The sequence below is a fragment of the Bos grunniens genome, chromosome 21 (genome assembly GCF_055505025.1).
Source record: "Bos grunniens cultivar Pamir isolate PY7600 chromosome 21, Bosgru_T2T1.0, whole genome shotgun sequence".
NCBI lineage: Eukaryota > Metazoa > Chordata > Mammalia > Artiodactyla > Bovidae > Bos > Bos grunniens.
Window position 1 is genome coordinate 15762199 of NC_141185.1, and position 21942 is coordinate 15784140.

General features: G+C 37.0%; 1 protein-coding gene across 9 annotated transcripts in view; it reads right to left on the reverse strand.

Annotated features, from left to right (window-relative positions):
- TOGARAM1 (TOG array regulator of axonemal microtubules 1) overlaps positions 1-21942 on the reverse strand; it is a 78543-nt gene that overhangs the window by 43174 nt on the left and 13427 nt on the right. For 6 of the 9 annotated variants that reach the window (XM_086363344.1, XM_086363337.1, XM_086363345.1 and 3 more), the window contains exons 2-6: positions 20893-21049; positions 17144-17278; positions 9407-9697; positions 7656-7918; positions 3852-4084 (exon numbers count right to left, since the gene is read on the reverse strand). In XM_086363344.1, coding sequence (XP_086219470.1) covers positions 3852-4084; positions 7656-7918; positions 9407-9697; positions 17144-17278; positions 20893-21049 — 1079 coding nt within the window. The remainder of the gene's footprint in view (positions 1-3851; positions 4085-7655; positions 7919-9406; positions 9698-17143; positions 17279-20892; positions 21050-21942) is intronic. The other 3 variants (XM_086363342.1, XM_086363340.1, XM_086363338.1) reach the window with 2 other exon arrangements.

Sequence of the window (21942 nt, forward strand, 5' to 3'; positions counted from 1 at the left end):
AGGAGTCAGCTCTTCACATCAGGTGGCCAAAGTATTAGAGTTTCAGCTTCAGCATCAGTCCTTCCAATGAATATTCACGATCGATTTCCTTTAGGATTGACTGGTTAGATCTCCCTGCAGTCCAAGGGACTCTCAACAGTCTTCTCCAACATCACAGTTCAAAAACATCAATTCTTTGGCATTCAGCTTTATTTATTGTCCAACTCTCACATCCATACATGACTACTGGAAAAATCATAGCTTTGACTATATGGACCTTTGTTGGCAAAGTAATGTCTCTGCTTTTTAATATGCTGTTTAGGTTTGTCATAGCTTTTCTTCCAAGGAGCAAGCATATTTTCAACATATGGTCAATCTTTAATTATTCATGAGAGGATTACCAAAGGAAATTAAGACTGCAATTTGTGCTGTATAATCTTTCTTTTCATTGAGTTATGCAAGCCCCTTCGCCACAACAAGGCTGTGATCCATGAAGGGGATATGCAGAATACATCATTCAAAATGCTGGGCTGGATGAATCACAATCTGGAATCAACACTGCAGGAAGAAATATCAACAACCTCAGATATGCTGTAGACAATATCATTCTAACGGCAGAAAGTGAAAAGGAATTAGAGAGCCTCTTGAGGAGAGTGTAAAAGCTGCCCTGAAACTCAACATTACAAAAACTAAGATGGCATCTAGTCCCATCACTTTAAGGCAAATAGAAGGGCAAAAAGTAGAAATAGTTGACAATTTTTATTTTGTTGGGCTCCAAATTCACTGTGGAAGGTGACTGCAGCCATAAAATTAAAAGACACTTGCTCCTTGGAAGGAAAGCTATGACAAGCCTAGACAGCGTATTAAAAAGCAGAGATATCACTTTGACGACAAAGATTGATGTAGTCAAACGTAGTTTTTCCAGGAATCATGTATGCATGTGAGAGCTGGACCATCAAACTTTGAATTGTGGTGCTGAAGACTGTTGAGAATACCCCTGGATTGCAAGGAGAACAAACCAGCCAATACTAAAGGAAATCAACCCTTGAATATTCACTGGAAGGCCTACTGCTGAAGCTGAAGTTCCAATACTTCGGCTACCTGACAAGACAAGCTGATTCACTGGAAAAGACCCTGATGCTGGGAAAGACTGAAGGTAAAATGAGAAGGGGGAGACAGAGAATGAGAAGGTTAGATAGCATCACCAACTCAGTGGACATGAATTTGAGCAACCTCAGAGAGACAGTGGAGGACAGAGGAGCCTGGTTTGCATGGGGTCGCAAAGAGTTGGACATGACTTGGTGACTGAACAACAACAAATCTTTGTGTGTGTGTGTTGGCGGCAGTGGGTGGGGGGGAAACCTGATCCAAACCTGATCATTCCAGAACTAAGCCAAATGATTCCAGTTATCTAATATATTATCTACCTTCATATATAATATAAAAATAGGGACTTTATAATAAATAAGAGATCAGCAACAAGTGAATTTAGCAAATGTGTGCTTTCTTCCTTGACTATTTTTTGCTATTCTTTGACTTTAAAAAGGCCTATAGGTCTTATTTCACAAAGAAATCAAACTGAAGAATATTAAGTCTGTAGATAAGGGAACTGTTTAAAATCAATAAGAGCTAGTACGCCAATAAGTTAGTAATGGATATTATAAAGAAGAGATTTTACAAAGAAGTACAATTTTTGTAGGTGGGCAGGCATATTTCTTAATTGGCCTACTGAGAAATCAATGCTAAAAATTTTAAGAATAATTACTCTAGATTAGATGACTGTCAATTTACATTGATTACACTGACTGTCAACTTACATTATACTGGGTGTATTGGACTTGGATGAAAGAAAGAATTTCATTCTGTAGAAAAGTGTTTCTCAATAATTTTTCCTTCCCAATCTACATTAAGGATGAAAGCCCTGTAGTCAGTAGTAGTGACTTTCTTTGGCAATGATTCTTAAGGCAGGATGTAAGCAGGTTGAGAATTACTGCTCTTAAACTAATAAAATTAAATGTGGAAATAGTAAATTCATTAAAGATAATTCAGTCCATAACTGAGGGTATACTGAATTCCTTTTACATAGAGTTCAATATCTGAAGAGATAACCCAATGAGACAACATCAGGAATAGTAAATTCTAAATGTTGTAATATAAAAATGAACTTTCCTTCCCAATTGTGTTCCAGATTACTTAGAGAACCTTGAAACTGTAAGAGTATGTAATATAAAATTTCACATCTTTGGAAGATAAAGGAAAAACTTTAGGTCTAAAAGATAAATGTATATATTTTAAATGTCTGGTAACTTCACCAGCCCACACAGCCATTCCAAATTCATTCTGTAAATCTATTACATTATTCTACCCAGGTAATTACAACAAAGGAATTTCCAGTAAGAAAAAATTTCCAAATACAAAATAAGCTGCTACTGAAGTTAAAAAATATGGGGAAGAAAATCTGGGATGAGACAAACCTTTCACAATGGACATAAAAATTTGGTTTAATTCTGTGTACTGCTGAAATAAAATACCCTTTCACATTTATGTTCAGAGAACACCATCTTTCCTTTAAATATGTAATCTCTACCTACATTATTAGAGGTTCTAGTTTACTTACGTGAAAATAATTTAAATTTAATTTTAAATATCTACTTCTAATGTCAATAGCTATTAAACATGGGCTTTCCAGGTGGCAACAGTGGTAAAGAACCCGCGTGCCAATGTAGGAGATGTAATAAATGCAGGTTGGATCCCTAGGTAGGGAAGATGCCCTGGAGGAGGGCATGGCAACCCACTCCAGTATTCTTGCTTTGAGAATCCCATGGACAGAGGAGCCTGGTGGGCATAGGGTCGCAAAGAGTCGGACACAACTGAAGCAACCTAGCAAACATATATATACATGGTATAGGATAAAATCAAAGGAAAATGAAATTAAATAGACCAACAACAAATGTTAAAAAGGATGTGAAACAACTGAAACTGTCACACATTGCTGATGGGAGTGTAAAACTGCAGCAGCATCTTAGAAAACTGTTTAGCAGTTATTTGAAAAGTTAGATGTCCATGCACCCAAGACCTAACAATTTTACTCTTAGGTTATTGTCTAAAGTAAAGAGGAATACACCTGAAACTAACACAACACTGCAAATCAACTATAGTCCAATATAAAGTAAAATTAAAAAAATAAATAACTAAAATGAAATAAAGAGGGAAAGGATTCCCCAAAATCCTAGAATAGGGTCACAGACATTTTCAAAAATCAAGGTAGGATCACTCTTTTAAGATTGAGAGATTATTGAGGTAATCTGGAAAAGTTTGTCAAAGTGCTAGCTGTCGGCGTAGAATGATCAGGACTCTGATTCTAGCACTACTGTAGTAAGGAAATTCCCAAGAGGGCCACAAAAGCTATGGCATGGAGTCCTAAATTCCCACAAGGTAATGGAATAACAAAATAAGAAGTATTTGGGTAATGGCTGGGTGGAGTTTATCCACATCAGAGGAAATGAGTGCTGAGTTTTAAACAAAAGCAGTAATATCAGCTATTAGTCGATTGCCAAAGAGTTAATGATACAGAAAAGAGCTAAAGGACAAACAGTATTAGGATAAATCTTAGATAGGCAGAATAACAAGTGCAACTTTGAGACTAGGCTTTATATTAATTTAGTTGGGGTTGTGTTCTCTCTCTCCTCCCACACCCCAAAACTAAGGCTAAGCAAGGTAATATCTGTAAACTTTCCTGTTGTCTTTTAATTGTACTTCAATGTTTTAAAAACTAGTAATTAAATAATTTCAAAGTTTTAAAAAAATATATTAGAGCTTCAGATTAAAAATTATAGATTAAAATTCATTTAACACATCAAAAAATAAAATACATTATTCTCTTCCCCTGGGGAGTTGTCGACAGAGAAGAAGTCAAGGATTCTTGGCTGTAAACTCCACTTTCACTGTAGGAACTGATATTTGGAGAGGAAGATCGAGATGGGGAATCCACAGTCAAGTCAAGCTTCATGGCGGAATCTGGGCTTTCAAGATCAGAAGTACTGCCACTCAGTTTTGCTCTTTTCTTAGCTGCGCTATTACGAAGGGACCTAAGAGAGCTCTGCATCTAAGGAAAAAGAAAAAAAACTTTACAAAATAATTATATAAATAAAAGTTATCCTTAGATTTAAAACTCTAGTAACTAAACCGAGCTAGCCACTCTTCAATCTAACACTAACAAGACGGATGTTAACATATCTGTATATAGTATAAATACAGACCTTAGTACTCAGGTATTTATAAACAATCTCCTAGGCTAAAAGTTCCTTAAGAGGAAGGACCGCAAGATATTATTCATCATGTTATTTTCAGCACTGGGTATAATGACTAGTACACTGTAAAAATTCAGTTCATAAAGTGAATGATTGAATCAGATGGTAGACAGCCCAGCTGAAGTCACCTTAGAGAGTCACCTAAGTGTGCGGATGTGGGTGTAGTTCTTTAGCATTTAGGTCAACAGTGTGCTGTGTAGTTCTATTAAATAGAACTATTTAATAGTTCTATGAGAAGGTTAGCGAAAAAGTAAGCAGCTTTCTAAATTTGAAGCTTACATCAACCTTGCCAGTGTTCCGAGAATAATAGATCAGTGTATGTAACTTCTGAAGAAAAGCATTTACAAAAATGCAGAGTAGAAACCTGCATTCAGTTCAGTTCAGTTGCTCAGTCATGCCTGACTCTTTGCGACCCCATGAATCACAGCACGCCAGATCTCCCTGTCCATCACCAACTCCCGGAGTTCACTCAAACTCTTGTCCATTGAGTCAGTGATGCCATCCAGCCATCTCATCCTCTGTCGTCCCCTTCTCCTCCTGCCCCCAATCCCTCCCAGCATCAGAGTCTTTCCCAATGAGTCAATTCTTCGCATCAGGTGGCCAAAGTATTGGAGTTTCAGCTTTAGCATCAGTCCTTCCAATGAACATCCAGGACTGATCTCCTTTAGAATGGACCGGTTGGATCTCCTTGCAGTCCAAGGGACTCTCAAGAGTCTTCTCCAACACCACAGTTCAAAAGCATCAATTCTTCGGCACTCAGCTTTCTTCACAGTCCAACTCTCACATCCATACATGACCACTAGAAAAATCATAGCCTTGACTAGACAGACCTCTGTTGGCAAAGTAATGTCTCTGCTTTTTAATATGCTATCTAGGGTGGTCATAACTTTCCTTCCAAGGAGTAAGCATCTTTTAATTTCATGGCTGCAATCACCATCTGCAATGATTTTGGAGCCCCCAAAAATAAAGTCTGACACTGTTTCCACTGTTTCTCCATCTATACGCCATGAAGTGATGGGACCCGATGCCACGATCTTAGTTTTCTGAATGCTGAGCTTTAAGCCAATTTTTTCACTCTCCTCTTTCACTTTCATCAAGAGGCTTTTTAGTTCCTCTTCACTTTTTGCCGTAAGGGTGGTATCATCTACATATCTTAGGTTACTGATATTTCTCCTGGCAATCTTGATTCCAGCTTATGCTTCTTCCAGCCCATATCCAAGGTAAGAGAAATCTTCATAACATAGATATTAAATTTGGGAACAGAACCTTGAACAAATTAAGGAACTCAGAAATATACATAAAGTATATTTTGCTTACATTTTGATTAAGTATGGCCACTTCCCTAGTAAGTCCTTGGAAGGTTGAATATTTAAAAACAGTAATATCTGTTTTGGAGAAGGTGATGGCACCCCACTCCAGTACTCTTGCCTGGAAAATCCCATGGATGGAGGAGCCTGGTGGGCTGTAGTCCATGGGGTCTCGAAGAGTTGGACACGACTGAGCGACTTCACTTTCACTTTTCACTTTCATGCACTGGAGAAGGAAATGGCAACCCACTCTAGTGTTCTTGCCTGGAGAATTCCCAGGGACGGGGGAGCCTAGAGGGCTGCCGTCTATGGGGTCACACAGAGTCGGATACAACTGAAGCGACTTAGCAGCAGCAGCAGCAGCAGATCTGTTTATATGTACTAATTATAAAAAAGAAATTACCTCTTCAACTACCCACTAAAAGGATTATTTTTAAGTTATCATAAAAAGTAATACAAAGATACGTAGGATCAGATGAAATTTATGAGCTACGAAAGTGTCTTTTTAAAACCATCACAATATTGTCATTATTCTCCAGTTAAAATAAATTAATTAAAAAAAAGTACCTCTTCTATAAGGTTCTTTTCTATAAATAAATTCCATTTCTAGTACCATTGGAATATAACGGGAAAAACAAAAACAAAAAGAGAAAAACAAGGAAAAACTTAATAAGCAGTTAGAAGCTGGAATGAGCAGTTCATTAAGAACCAGTTTTGGTTCTTTAGAAGTCAGTTTTATACAGGCTTAATGTTAGCTTTTTAAATAAATATGCATTTTTTTTTTTGAGTCAACTATTAGTACTGATGCCTCAGATCTTAAAGATGGGCTAAACTAAGACCATAATAAGACCATCAAATATCATCATTGGCTGTTTTAGTTTACATATTTAATGTAAAACACTTTGAAGCCTGATAACAGACAAACTGAAATGATAATAAGGAAGCATCTGTGGAAACAGTGCTCTGAATCCAAAGTAATATAGCAGCCACATTCCTTCTGTGGCATAATTAATATGCATAGTTATCATGCTGGGAATACATTTTTATAGTACAAATGGAATTATCTAGGATTCAAAGATGAATATAAAATATGATCTCAATTCCATAACCTGTATGTATGCACAAGGGATATGCTCAAGAATGTTTACTGCAGCATTGTTTACAACAGCAAAAGATGAGGAATAAGCCAAAATCAATTATATGAATGTGTGTGTGCTAAATTTCTCTATTATAGTTTCACGTGTATGCGTGCTTAAGTCACTTCAGATGTGTATGACTCTTTGTGACCCTATGGACCGTAGCCCAGCAGGCTCCTCTGTCCATGGGATTCTCCAGGCAAAAATACTGGAATGGGTTGCTGTGCCCTATTCCAGGGGATCTTTCTGACCCAGGGATCGAACCTGCGTCTCTTATGTCTCCTGCATTGACAGGTGGGTTCTTTACCACTAGTGGCACCTGGCAAGCTCATACATTATATATACTATACATTACAATATACAGAGATACTATATATTATATATATTGTAATATATATTATATACATTGTAATGTATAGGAATACACTATAAATAAATGCATCAAATATTACTATATTAACATAAAAAGTACATACATACATAAAACACTAATTAATGGTAATAGTGGTTGTCTCTGGTGAAGAGAAAAGAGAAACTGGATTGGGGAGGGAACTACGTTATGTCTCATTATTTTTCATTTAGGAAAAATATGACAAATTGTTCATTTTGGGGGGGCTTAGTGCATAGCTGTATTGCCGTATTATTTGTATTTTTTATTTTAAAAGGAATAATATATATACAGAAGAAATATTGGAAGGAAAGACATTAGTGTGTTGATAAACTATTCAGGGTAGTGTAATTTAGTGTGATAAATTTTCTTCCTAATACTTCACTATAGTTTCCATGTTTTCTACTGCAAACACATAAAATATTTTTATAAGACAAGATGTTATGGGATTCAAAGTACTTGATTTTTCCTTAAATGAAAACTATTATAAACAACTACAAGCATTTAGAAATTATTGAAAGCATTTGGTTCTCACCTCTTCTTGATCCAAATCTTTATCCCTGATATTTAATTCTGAAAGATCAACTATAAGATTATCTTTTTCACTCTTCCAAATGTCATCAGGCTCTTTCTTTTTGGGTCCCACTGTGTTTAGACCAGCTTTATCAGGCAGAAGGCTGAGTCCCCGTGGTATGGGAGGTACAGGTCTGGTCCCATTTAAGCCTCGTCGGGAAGACGGTGATCTCACCAAAGCAGGAGTAAGTTGAACTTGAGGAGGTTTCTCTTGAGAATTTTCTCCTGCATGGGAAAGACACATTACCGCTTTTCTTTTTTCAACTTCAAATTGGAAAACAAGTTAGCATTAAATCACAAGTGTTTAGGATTAGTTGCTTTTAAGTTAAAAAGCACACTATATTAGAAATACAGATTGCTACTTGAGATTAAAAAAAAAAAATTGTTCCCTAACAAATATAACAAAAATGGACCAACCAGAATCCTTTCATATGAAATACAAATATTATATACCAAGTGAATTTTTTTTTTGGCCATGCTGCTCAGCTTGTAGGATCTTAGGTCCCCAAACAGGGATTAAATACAGGCTCTCAGCAGTGAAAGCTCACAGTTCTAATCACAGGACTGCCAGGGAACTTCCTGAGATGTCTATCTTCATATGTATCACCATGATTAATATTTGTATAGTAAAGTCCACAATAACCTAGGAACGTTAATGATCTGGCTTGATTTAAGAAACACTTGATGTAAGCACACTTGAATGACTACTATGTGCAAAGCAGTAATACTGGGCACTAAGGAGAACAAGTTAAACAATATTTCAGCTTTCAATACAGTATTTGATTTTGGAGGAAAGACAAATACAGAAAAAAATTAACAGAAGAAAATGAAGGCTCAATGCTAAAAGAAAGTAATAAAATCAGCTGACTATGCAATAAACTGATGTTATGGTTATAAACTGGAAGATTCGTGCTGTGGGGTAGTTTAAAGGTGAAATATTTGACCATAGGGGCTGGGGTTAGGGAAGCATTTGGGACATGGGACTCACCTTTCACAGACTTTCTGAAACTGAATCTGTCTTGAATAAACATACATGCTAATATTATGATTTTGGCGTGGGCTATTGTTAAGGATATTTTAGTTGATGACGAACAGTAGTGTGTGTGTGCTCAGTCGCTCAGTCATGTTTGACACTTTGTAACACCATGGACTCTAGCCTGTCAGGCTCCTCTGTCCATGGAATTTTCTAGGCAAGAATACTGGAGTGGGTTGCCGTTTCCTACTCCAGGAGTAGGAACACGCAGCTCTTGTGTCTCCTGCATTGACAGGCAGTCTTTACCACCGAGCCACCTGGGAAGCCCAATAAGCAGCAGAAAACCCATCAAAATAATTTTGATGGTAACATTCAATAAATGTTGATACTAGACACTGAGGTAAAGATATGAACAATATTTTATGTTTGTAAAGCTAAAAGTTGTTAGTAGGCTCTCAGACTGTTCACATTCATGTCCATTATAAAGCACTATTATTTAGTTCTACAAAAGGATTCTGAAGTGGCAATACAAGAAAAAAAAAAAAGAAACAACAATTTAAACTGAATTTTATATTATACATTTGATCTACTGAACATTCCATTAATATTTTGCTAAATATTTACTAATTCAGAGAAATAAAATGCAATTTACTTTTAAAGATCTGACAACCCTAACTTCAAATAATTATTCAAACATACAAATATTTGAACAAAGTATTAATTTTTACCATCATATATACCTGTAGGATCAGATGATTTTTGGCTGACAAGCTTTTTCTGTGGACTTGGCTTTGGAAGCCCTTCAAAGCTTTTAAGAGGCCAGGAACTTGAGAAATTAACGGAATTATCTTGAGACTTCTTTGGAGACACAGTAAGAGACGTGTGCTTTGGACTAGTTCGAGGTGATGAGAGAGGATAGGATGGAAGAAGAACAGCTCCTGAACTTGAATTTGGACCAGAGTATGACGAACGTTCTGTTTGACTACCAAATGTCTGCTGTGTCTTACTACCAAAACATAGGCTGGCACAAACTGTAATAAGACAAAAGAGAATATTATTTATTTATACACATCTTCTAAGAGTTTTAAGTTTTTTTGCTTTTCACATTCAGGTTTTTAATCCTATCTGGCATCCATACTTTTGCAGGTAAAAACCTAATTTAACTTTCTTCTATAGAGATAGTGTAATTCTCCCAGTGCCACTTTTTGAGCCATCCACTCTTTCCCTTTCATCTATAAATCTCCCATATGTATATTTGAGTCTATTCTTAGGTGCTTCTTATGGGTTCCATTAATCTTTTTTTCTGTTTCTACAGTAGTACCACAATGCTTTATTTATCCTCACACTGATAAGTCTCCTTCTGTTTTTTTTCCAGTTTTGTGAGATGGCTGACACACATCATACACCATGATGGTTTGATATACATATAGTAGTTGTTTAGTCTTTAAGTCATCTCCGAATCTCAACCCATGGGCTGCAGTGTGCCAGGCTTTTCTGTCCTTCACAGTCTCTTGGGAGTTTGCTCAAACTCATATCCATTGAGTCAATGATGCCAACCAACCATGTCATCCTCTGTCACTCCCTTCTCCTCCTGCCCTCAATCTTTCCCAGCATCAGGACGTTTTCCAATGAATCAGCTCTTTCCATTAAGTGGCCAAAGTATCGAAGCTTCAGCTTCAGCATATATAGAGAGTGAAATGCATATGGATAGTGAAATGATTAACAAGATAGGTTCAGCCAACATCTTCTGACATAGATAAAATAAAAAGAAAAGAAAAAAGGGAAAAGAACTTTCTCCTTGTGATGAGAACTCTTAGAATTTATTCTTCTAACAACTTTTCTCTATGCCACACAGCAGTGTTAACTACGGTCATCATCCTGTCTCCTTCCATTTTGATCCTCTTTAGAATTATCTAGGTCATCCTTGGTCCTGTGTTCTTTCACATGAATTTTGGGGTTAGCTTGCCATGCTCCATTAAAGATCCTGTTGAGATTTTGACAGAAATGAAATTGAGTTTCCTTGTTTAAAAATATAGGATCACAAAAAAAATGCACGATCTCTTTTAATTTATTCAGGCCTTCTTTTATGTCTCTCAAAAAAGTATTTTAGTTTTCATAATGGATGTCTTTTCTTAGGCCTCCATATACTTACAAATTTTGTTGATACTGTAATTTCTTTCTTAAAAATCATTTTCTGAATATTCCTGGTATCTGGGAACTTTACTCACCTTTCCATTTGGCTTTTATATCTAGCAACCTTGCTAAATCATTTATTATTTTAATAGTTTTCTGTATATCCTTCTGGATTTTTTATATAGATAATCCAAAAATGGTAATAATGATGAAAAATACGATGGCAATGACGAGAACTAATCTTTATTGAGCTAATATTCATGTGTCAGGGGGTGTTCCAAGTATTTTCTATGTATTAACTAATTTAATCTTCACAACAATTCTGTGGGGTAGGTACCATTCCTATTTTATGGATTTAAAAAAAAGGACAGAGTTAGGAATACTAAGTAAGGAAATACTAAGGAAATTATCAAACTCAGGCTCCCTGGCTCCAATCCTTTGCTCTAAGCCACTATACTACACCATGTTTTATCTGCTTAGAAAGCTACACCTTCCAAGACTGAACCAGGAGAAAAACAGAAAATATGAACAGACCAATTACTGGTAATGAAATAGAATCAGTAATTTTAAAACTCCTAACAAACAAAAGTCCAGGACCAGATGACTTTCACAAGTGAATTTTACCGATTACCTATCCTTCTCAAACTATTCAAAAAAAATTACAGAGGAAGGAACACTTCCATATTCATTGTATGAGGACCACAGCACTCTGATATCATATCCAGAGTGCTGGATCACACAAAAAAGAAAACTGCAGGCTAATATCACTGATGAACATAGATGTAAAAATCCTCAACAAAACACTAGCAAACCAAGTCCAACAATACATTAAAAGGTTCCTACTCCATGATCAAGTGCATTTATGCCAGAGATGCAAGAATTTTTCAGTATCTATAAATCAATGTGATATATACCACATTAATAAATTGAAGAATAAAAATCATACGATCATATCAACAGATGCAGAAAAAGCTCTTAATAAAACTCAACATCCACGTATAATAAAACCTCTCCAGAAAGTGGTCACGGGGGAAACATACCTGAACCTAATGAAGGCCACATATAATAAACACACAGCTAACCCCATACTCAGTGGTGAAAAGCCGAAAACATTTCTCTAAGATTAGGAACAAGACATAGATACATACTCTCACCACTTTTATTCAACATAGTATTTGAAGTCTTAGCCACAGCAATCAGAGAAGGAAAAGAAATAAAAAGAATCCAAACTGGAATGGGAGAAGTAAAACTGTCGCTGTTTGCAGATGACATGATACTACATATAGAAAATCCTAGAGACACTACCAGAAAACTACTAGTAATCATCAATGAATTCAGTAAAGTTGCAGGATACAAAATATACAGAAATCTGTTGTAATTCTATACAATAACAACAAACTATCAGGGAATTCCCTGGCAGTTTAGTGGTTAGGACTCTGTGCTTTCAATGTCAAGGGTCTGGGTTCAATCCCCAGTTGGGGAACTAAGATTACACAAGTCGTGTGGCACGGTCAAAAATAAAACAAAACTATCAGAAAGAGAAAAAAAAAGGCAACAATCTCATTTACTATCGCATCAAAGAGAAAAAAATACCTAGAAATAAACTTACCTAAGGAGGCAAAAGACCCATACTTGTTACATGATCAGACAATGATGAAAGAAATTAAAGATGACACAAATAGATGGAAAGATATACTGTGTTCTTAGATCGGAAGAATTAAGATTGTTAAAATGACCACACTACCCAAGGTAATCTACAGATTCAGGGCAATCCCTATCAACAGACCGATGGCATTTTTCACAGAACCACAACAAAAAATTTTTAATTTGTATGGAAACACAGAAGACCCCAAATAACCAAATCAATCTTGAGAGAGAAGAACAGAGCTGGGGGAATCGTAGTGCTAAGAAAACTGGACAGTTACATGTAAAAGAATGAGATTAGAACATTTCTCTAACACCATATACAAAATATAAACTCAAAATGGATGGAAGACCTAAATGTAAGACCATGTACTATAAAATTCCTAATAGAAAACATAGACAAAATACACTTTGACATAAATCGAAGCTGTATTTTTTTTAATCTATTTCCTAAAACATAGGAAATAAAAGCAAAAATAAACAAATGAGACTCCAAGCTTTTGTACAGAAAAGTAAACCACCAACAGAATGAAAAACTGTGCTGTATGCTAAGTCACTTCAGTCATGTCCAACTCTTTGCGACTCTATGAACTGTAGCCCTCCAGGCTCTTCTGTCCACAGGGTTCTCCAGGCAAGCATACTGGAGTGGGTGAACGTTTCCTCCTCCAGGGGATCTACCTGACCCAGGGACTGAACCCTCACATCCTGCACCTCCTGCCTTGGCAGGTGCACTACCACTGAGCCTCCTCGGAAGCCTCTGCTAACATCAAGGAAATGCACATCAAAACCACAAGGACATGTAACCCCACACCTGTCAGAATGGCTATCATCAAAAAGTACACAAATAACAAACGTTGGCAGGGATGTGAAGAAAAAGGTACCCTCAGACAATGTTGGTGGGAACGTAAATTGGTGCAGCCACTGAGGAAAACAGTACAGAGGTCTCTCAAAAAACTACAAACAGCACCATAATATGACCCAGCAATTCCATTCCTGGGTATATATTGGGAAAAAAAAAAAAAAACACAACACTAATTCAAAACGATACATGCACCCCAGTGTCCATTGCAGCGTAATTCACAATAGCCAAGATATGGAAGCAACCTAAGTGTCCCTCAACAGATGAATTGTTAAAGAAGATGTGGTGTATATTAACAGTGGAATACTACTCAGCCATAAAACAAAATAAAAGTTTGGCATTTGGCGCAACATGGATGAACTTGGAGGCTATATTATGCTAACTGAAGTAAGTGAGACAGAAAAATAAATACTATTTGATATTACCCCCTTCATGGACCACAGCCTTGTTGTGGCAAAGGGGCTTGTGTAACTCAATGAAGCTATGAGCTGTCCTGTGCAGAACCACCCAAGACAGAATGGTCATAGTGAAGAGTTCTGACAAAACGTGGTCCACTGGAGGAAAGAATGGCAACCCACTCCAGTATTCTTGCTGCAAGAACCCCGTGAACAGTATGAAAAGGCAAAAAGATACGACACTGGAAGATGAGCCCTCTAGGTTGGAAGGTATCCAATACGCTACTGAGAAAGAACAAATGGCAATTACTAATAGCTCCAGAAGAATGAAGCAGATGGGCTGAAGCAGAAATGACAGAGACATCACTTTGCTGACAAAGGTCCATACAGTCAAAAGTACAGTCATGTACAGATGTAACAGCTGGACTATCAAGAAGGCTGAGCACCAAAGAATTGAGGCTTTCAAATTTTGGTACTGGAGAAGACTCTTGAGAGTCCCTTTGACTGCAAGGAGATCAAACTAGTTAATCCTAAAGGAAATCAACTCTAAATATTCATTAGAAGGACTGTTGCTGAAGCTGAAGCTCCAATACTTTGGCCACCTGATGTGTAGAGCCAACTCACTGGAAGAGACTCTGATGCTGGGAAAGACTGAAGGCAGGAGGAGAAGGGGCAGCAGAGGATGAGATGGTTGGAAGCATCACTGACTCAATGGACATGAATCTGAGCAAACTCCGTGAGAAAGTGAAGGACAGGGGAGCCTGGCATGCTGCAGTCCATGAGGCTGCAAAGAGTCAGACACTCAGCGACTGAAAAGCAACAATATGTATCACATATATCAATCTAAAAAATACAACAAACTAGTGAAGATAGTAAAAAAAAAAAAAAAAAAAATCAGACTCACAGATATAGAGAACAAACTAATGATTACAAGCAGGGAGAGGGGTGGGGGGAGGGGCAATATAGGGTTAGGGGAATAAGAGATAGGATATAAAATAAGAGATAAGATATAAAACTATTACATATAAACAAGCTACAAGGATATATTTTACAACACAAAGAATATGGCCAATAGTTTATAATAACTATAAATGGGCTATAACTTTAAAAATTGTGAATCACTACATTGTACACTTGTAACTTAAATAATATTGTAAATCAACTACACTTCAACTTTAAAAAAGGCAATCTGTAATTTTTTTAGAGGTTCCCTCAAATTTTCTATGTTTTTGAAGAGTTTCCAAGACAACAGACCTAGCTTATTATATAACAAATAAAACATTTTTCTGAAGACATAAATGACTATGTATGCGTTAGTCACTCAGTCTTGTCCAATCTTTGTGACCCCATGAACTGTAGTCCCCAGGCTCCTCTGTCTATGGAATTCTCTAGGCAAGAATACTGAAGTGGCTTGCCATTTCCTTCTCCAGGGGATCTTTTCCATCCTGGGATCGAACTTGGGTCTCCTGCATTGCAGGCAGATTCTTTACCATCTGAGCCACAAGAGAAGCCATGTATGTACGGCTTATATCATTTGACTATGTATGCCATATACCATTTCCTTTTAATTCATATCTAACATGCTTAGGACCTCTACCTCTACCTAAACCTTATAGGAGACTTAAATGGTCACAAATTTACATATACAACCTACTAGTAAGTTAAATCTTGACTTTAGAAAAACATAATATTCCTTTAGTAGCTGCTCTAATAAGTATTCTGAGAGGTGAGAGTCCCTTGGACTGCAAGGAGATCCAACCAGTCCATTCTGAAGGAGATCAGCCCTGGGATTTCTTTGGAAGGAATGATGCTAAAGCTGAAACTCCAGTACTTTGGCCACCTCGTGTGAAGAGTTGACTCATTGGAAAAGACTCTGATGCTGGGAGGGATTGAGGGCAGGAGGAGAAGGGGATGACAGAGGATGAGATGGCTGGATGGCATCACTGACTCGATGGACGTGAGTCTGAGTGAACTCCGGGAGTTGGTGATGGACAGGGAGGCCTAACATGCTGCAATTCATGGGGTCGCAAAGAGTCGGACACGACTGAGTGACTGAACTGAACCGAACCAAAACCAAAGACACTCTGAAGACCTGATTAAACACTGACAGTGGAGGCCGTCTACAGAGGTAATGCAAGCATGGAGGGGTATCTGGAAACAGAAGAGATGAAGCAACACAGAAAAAGCCTCTCTATTTCTACTAATCATTAGTCTCAAAGGTATCTTGTCCAGATGTGGGGAAAAAAATCTCTATCATTAAGAAAGATAAACTAAACAATAGAGATAAACTATCTTAGTGTGAATAACACCATAAAGAAAAACACTACTACACTTTATGTAGTCATGTGGCCCTTTGGAGTGGGTGGAACAAAGGGCGGTTAAAGTGGAAATGCTATATTAACTTCCTCTTCTTTACTAATTTCAAATAAGCATTGTTTTTTCATCAATAAATAAAGACAGACGTACATTTCAATCACTCAGAAAATTTTAGTAAAGGATATACAAAATATCTCCAAAATTTCTGATTTTATCCTACTTCTAAGTAATAACTGTCATAGCTATTAACTAGCATAGAAATGGAAGACATGCCTTCAAATCCAAAATTCATATGTCTGACAGCCAGCCGCAAACTCTCCATCTTGTTCTATCTTATGAATATGTAAGATACTTAAAATGATAGCTGGTTAAGCAGTCATGGGTCCTAATAGGAGACATAATAAATTCTAAATAGCTTTAAAATTGAAAACTGTTATGGATGCATATATATGGAATTTAGAAAGATGGTAACGATAACCCTGTATGCGAGACAGCAAAAGAGACACAGATGTATAGAAGTCTTTTGCACTCTGTGGGAGAAGGCGAGGGTAGGATGATCTGAGAGAACAGCATTGAAACATGTATATTATCATATGTGAAACAGATCGCCAGTCCAGGTTTGATGCCTGAAACAGGGTGCTCAGGGCTGGTGCACTGGGAGGACCCTGAGGGATGGGATGGGATAGGGAGGGAGGTGGGGGGGGTTCAGGAAAGGGAACACATGTACACCCATGGCTGATTCATGTCAATGTATGGCAAAAACCACTACAATACTGTAAAGTAATCACCCTTCAATTAAATAAATTAAAAAAAAAAACAACGTTATGGAAAATAACTGTCTTCTGCTACCATAGTACTCCTTACGGGATAATTTTATTTTCAATTACTTGGTATGAAAATGTTCATCTCTACGATGAGTTTCTAAAGTCTCTAATTAGTCATATTTATATCAAGAGTACTAAACCTAACATTTCAGTTTAACAGTTATGAAAAATTTGATTAAAATTATTATTAAAAATAAAACATCCCTTTCTGTAGTAAGTATAATTATACAAAATAACGTATTAGATTTGGAAACCCCACAAAATATTTGTAAACCATTTGTATTCAAATAAAGCTGGAATTTAAACCTTTATCTTGATGACTGTTAGCTGTCCCCAGGTATTGTAAGTCAGAATCCACACTGCCAGTTTTACCACATATCTGTGAAAATCCAAGTTGTCCACATTTCCCAGAGAGATTTGTCTGATGAGTCCCACTAGTGCCTTTGGAAGGAGAAGAAAGACAAAATCAAAAGTTTACTTCATGAACATAACTAATTTCACAAATGTTGTGTCCTTTGTGTGGGAATAAATACAAGAGTATATGTACTTTAAGCCAGGCGGCAAGAAAGATTTGCCTGCAGTCAGATTTGCTGTTGGCAGATCTGATTAGTGACAGGGGTTAAAGAACAGAAGACGGACTGGTCAGGCATAGAGAAAAGAAAAATATGTTGAAAAATATATACAAAGGCAGTTTCTTCCTATATGTTCCCGTCTCTCACCATGGAAGGTTTCTCTGGACCTCGATTTCCTTCTTCCAGAATTTGTAGTAAATTTACACTCTACTCAAAAAGGTCTACTGCGGGACTCGTTTTCCTTCTTTCCTAACATGTAACACACATTCGGAGAAGGCAATGGCACCCCACTCCAGTACTCCTGCCTGGAAAATCCCATGGACGGAGGAGCCCGATAGGCTGCAGTCCATGGGGTCGCTAAGAGTCAGACATGACTGAGCGACTTCACTTTCACTTTTCACTTTCATGCATTGGAGAAGGAAACGGCAACCCACTCCAGTGTTCTTGCCTGGAGAATCCCAGGGACAGGGGAGCCTGGTGGGCTGCCGTCCATGGTGTCGCACAGAGTCAGACATAACTAAAGCAACTTAGCAGCAGCAGCAGCAACAACACACATTCACGTACTTTCTAAGCTTACCCAGGTATATTTTCCAGATCCCTTCCCTCCCACCTGCAACTCGTTAAGGTTATTTCTGGGCAGGGGAATAAGTCTGAAGGAAAAAAGGTGATATTGACCTCTCTGATGTTTAGTTCATTCTCTATAAAATTCCTTGTATGTAGTTATAAAATTCTGATTTTTATAATTCTATGATTTCAAGCCCCTTTATCCAGCATGAACTGGATGTCTGCTAAGTTAATTCTTAACTCTATACTCTGGTTAAGTGAGAGTTGGACTATAAAGAAAGTTGAGCACCGAAGAATTGATGCTTTTGAACTGTGGTGTTGGAGAAGACTCTCGAGAGTCCCTTGAACTGCAAGAATACCAAACCAGTCAATCCTAAAGGAAATCAGTCCTGAATATTCATTGGAAGGACTGATGCTGAAGCTGAAACTTTGGCTACCTGATCTGAAGAACTGACTCATTGGAAAAGACCCTGATGCTGGGAAAGATTTAAGGCAGGAGGAGAAGTGGATGGCAGAGGATGAGATGGTTGGATGGCATCACCGATTCGATGGACATGAGTTTGAGCAAGCTCTGGGAGTTGGTGATGGACAGGGAAGCCTGGTGTGCTGCAGTTCATGCAGTCACAAAGAGTTGGACATGACTGAGCAACTGAACTGAATTAAATACTCTGGTTATACTTTCTCTGTAAATCTTGCCTCACTACCAACGACAAACCCTTCTCTTCTCTAAAATTCAGCTCAAGTTCAACCTCTTTCTTGGAGTTATAAACTACTTCAATACCTATGATCTCTTCCTTTCTTGAATTGTTATAGTACTTATAATTTATATCATTCAACCTAACATTAAGTTACATGCTGTCTTATTCTCTCTTTAAAATCTGTACAGTTAGGTAAGAAATTCTAGATGATACAAAAAAACACAGGCTTTATAAAAATCCCAAGCAATGCTTCAAACTTAACTGGATATATTCTTGCATTTCTTTTTCTCTATCAAATAAACATTCAACTACACAATCATTGTAAGACCTCATTTTTATATGAAAATATTATGGAATTTTATTGCATAAAGATCTACAAATTCTCCTAGGGTAACAATGTTTTCTAAATATTGTCTCATAGCCAATAAATTTCAATAACTGGTATCACTTGGATCTTAAGTAAAAGACAAACTTAAATCTTTATCTCATACTCCACTTTCCACTGCTAAATGATTTCCTTTTGTCAACACATTACCATTTTTCTAATTACCTGGGTGCTAAGTCTAGAAATCTTTTTCTCTTCCCCTTTTTCTATTTTATGTCATCATCATATTTTTCTGATTATTCATTTCTAGTCAATCTGTAAACAACCTTGTCACCCGAGGTGCTTTGTTCTTTAACGAAACAAGTCTCCATTAGCTCCCTATAGCTTACAAATACTAGCTCAAATTTTTGAATCTAGAACACAAGGGTTCCCCACATTCCAATTACTCTTTGACTATCTAAAATGAAACTTGCCTTTATACTGCTGTCACAAATCTCAAGCCCATTCCTAATGTGAGCCTTTGCTCTCCTCATACCTCCCCTTAACATCTGGAATCATACATATATCCCAAGCTCAAGTATTATCTCCTCTTTAATGATTTTTCTAACTGATAAGGCCCATGATGGGACAATGTCGTCAGAATAATATAATATTTACTTTCTGTAACACTTTAGGCAACTAAACATCTTCCCAGTTGTTATGGCCAAAAAAACCTTAGAGCTCTTTCAACTTCCCTCTCACACTCCTACACAACCCATCAGCAAATCACAGTAACTGTACCTTTGACTTATAATCAGGATCCAATCACTTTTCACTATAATCACTGCTGCACTGGTCAAAACCTCCATTGACTCCAGCCTGGATCACAACAGACTCCATGTTTTCTCCCTTGCCTGCATTAATCCATTTCAAATGTAACATCCCCCAAGTCTGGAAAGCAAGCCAATTGATGTTACTTCTTTTCTCAAAATATTCTTCAATATTTTGAAGCCCATTCAATAGTTTATTAGGCCTTAAATAGGAAACCATATTATTCTCCTCAATTTAATTTTCTACTTCTCTTCCCCTTACTCTTTTCATTCCAGATTTACTAGCTTCTTCGATCTTTCTCAAATATGTCCTGTACTCTGCACTAACTGTTCCCTCTTCTTGGAATCATTTGCTGTTCTCTCATGGTATCTATGTGGTCTGCTCCAAATATTCCCTTCTCAATATGGCCTTCTTTCATCACACTATTTAAAACAGGCCCTCCTCTATATTCCTCTTCTTTGCTTATTTTTTTCCATAGCATTTATCACCATTTACTCTGTTTTGCATTTATTTAATGTTTGCTTTGCCCCAACTAGAATGTAAGATTAATTAGGCAGAAAGTTTTCCCTATTTTGTTGACTGCTATATCCCCAGGCTTCCATGGTGGTTCAGTGATAAAGAATCTGCCTGCCAAGCGGGAGACACAGGTTTAATCCCTGGGTTGGCAAGATCCCCTGGAGAAGGAAATGGCAAACTATTTCAGTATTCTTGCCTAGGAAATCCTATGGACAGAGGAGCCTGGTGGGCTACAGTCCATGGACAACAATAAATATACCCAGCACTTAGAAAAGTATCTGCACATACTTAGAAACATATCTGTACACAGGATATACTCAGTAAACATGGGTTGTTGATGAAGCAAATAATGCCTTACATTAATACCCAAAGGATTTCAGTGAGAAACCCTTCCCGGATCTTATGAGACAATTGTGTCAAACTGTCCATTCTTATCAGGTCTTTAACAAATATTATTGAATTTGAACTGTCTGCCAGATTATAAGTTCTAACAGGTTCTGAATGAACTATGAAGATTAGAGAAATCTTTAACTTAGTTCAACATGTTCATTACCTGCAACTTTCACTTACCAGCAGAACATATAGGAAGAGAATCTGGGTTAAATTCCCGACTATTCTGAAATACGGTTCTTGACGCTCTTTTTCTGCTAAAACATAAATCATCGTTGACTGGCATTCCTTGAGATGGCTTTAATTTTGGAGATGGAATGAAATCATATGCTGAAAACTATAAAAACGGAATAACAAATCAGCAAATGTAGTTAAGTCTACTTGGTAATGAATATGATGGAATAATTTAGACCTAATTATGAAATTCAGATTAAAAGAAAAAAATTAATAAATGTATCAAATATACAATGATACAAATAAACATCCACATATAGTACAGTACCCTAGCAGTATTTTTTCTTTTTTTTTTTCCCTAGCAGTATTTTTTCATGCCGTGATATAAATGCTAATTTTTTTTCCTTTCTCAAACCTTACCCCAAATGTTTTCTGTACCTTACCTTCCTAGAGTTCACAACTGGTAGCTAGGAAGGAAAGAATGCAAATGACAAAAAGAGTGAAATGATGACTTGAATAAAGGAAAGAACGTTTCTGATTCAGCAGCATGCCATCTTTGAGCAGTGGACAATAAATGCCAGTTGAAGATCACTGAACCAGCAAGCACCCCACTTTATTCTTCTTACTGAGGCAAATTTACTATCCATAATCTGTAGCCCAAATGTAAATGTAATCTATATCACGGTTCCCTTAGGAGATTTTGATGAGAGCTCTTTTAGTTAAAACCAAAAACATAATACTTTATATACGCCTACCACTTTATCATTTCCAACTCCTTTTCCACATACCCAGTTTGATCTTTAAGGTACAAGAGTGCCAGAACAGAATTTTGAAACTCAACCTAATCATAGTTAAAGAACTACGTAAAAGCTTGATTCAAGTGTTACGAATCCTTCACCAATAATGGCCTCGATTGTTCTGGATCATTTCACACTGATCATGGGTACAGAACATTTTAAAAACTGAGTGAACAGACAAGAAATTATATTTACTGTCCTTATATTTATTTGGAGCTTAAAGACACAATCAAATCTACACATGCAGTGAACTGTAAGT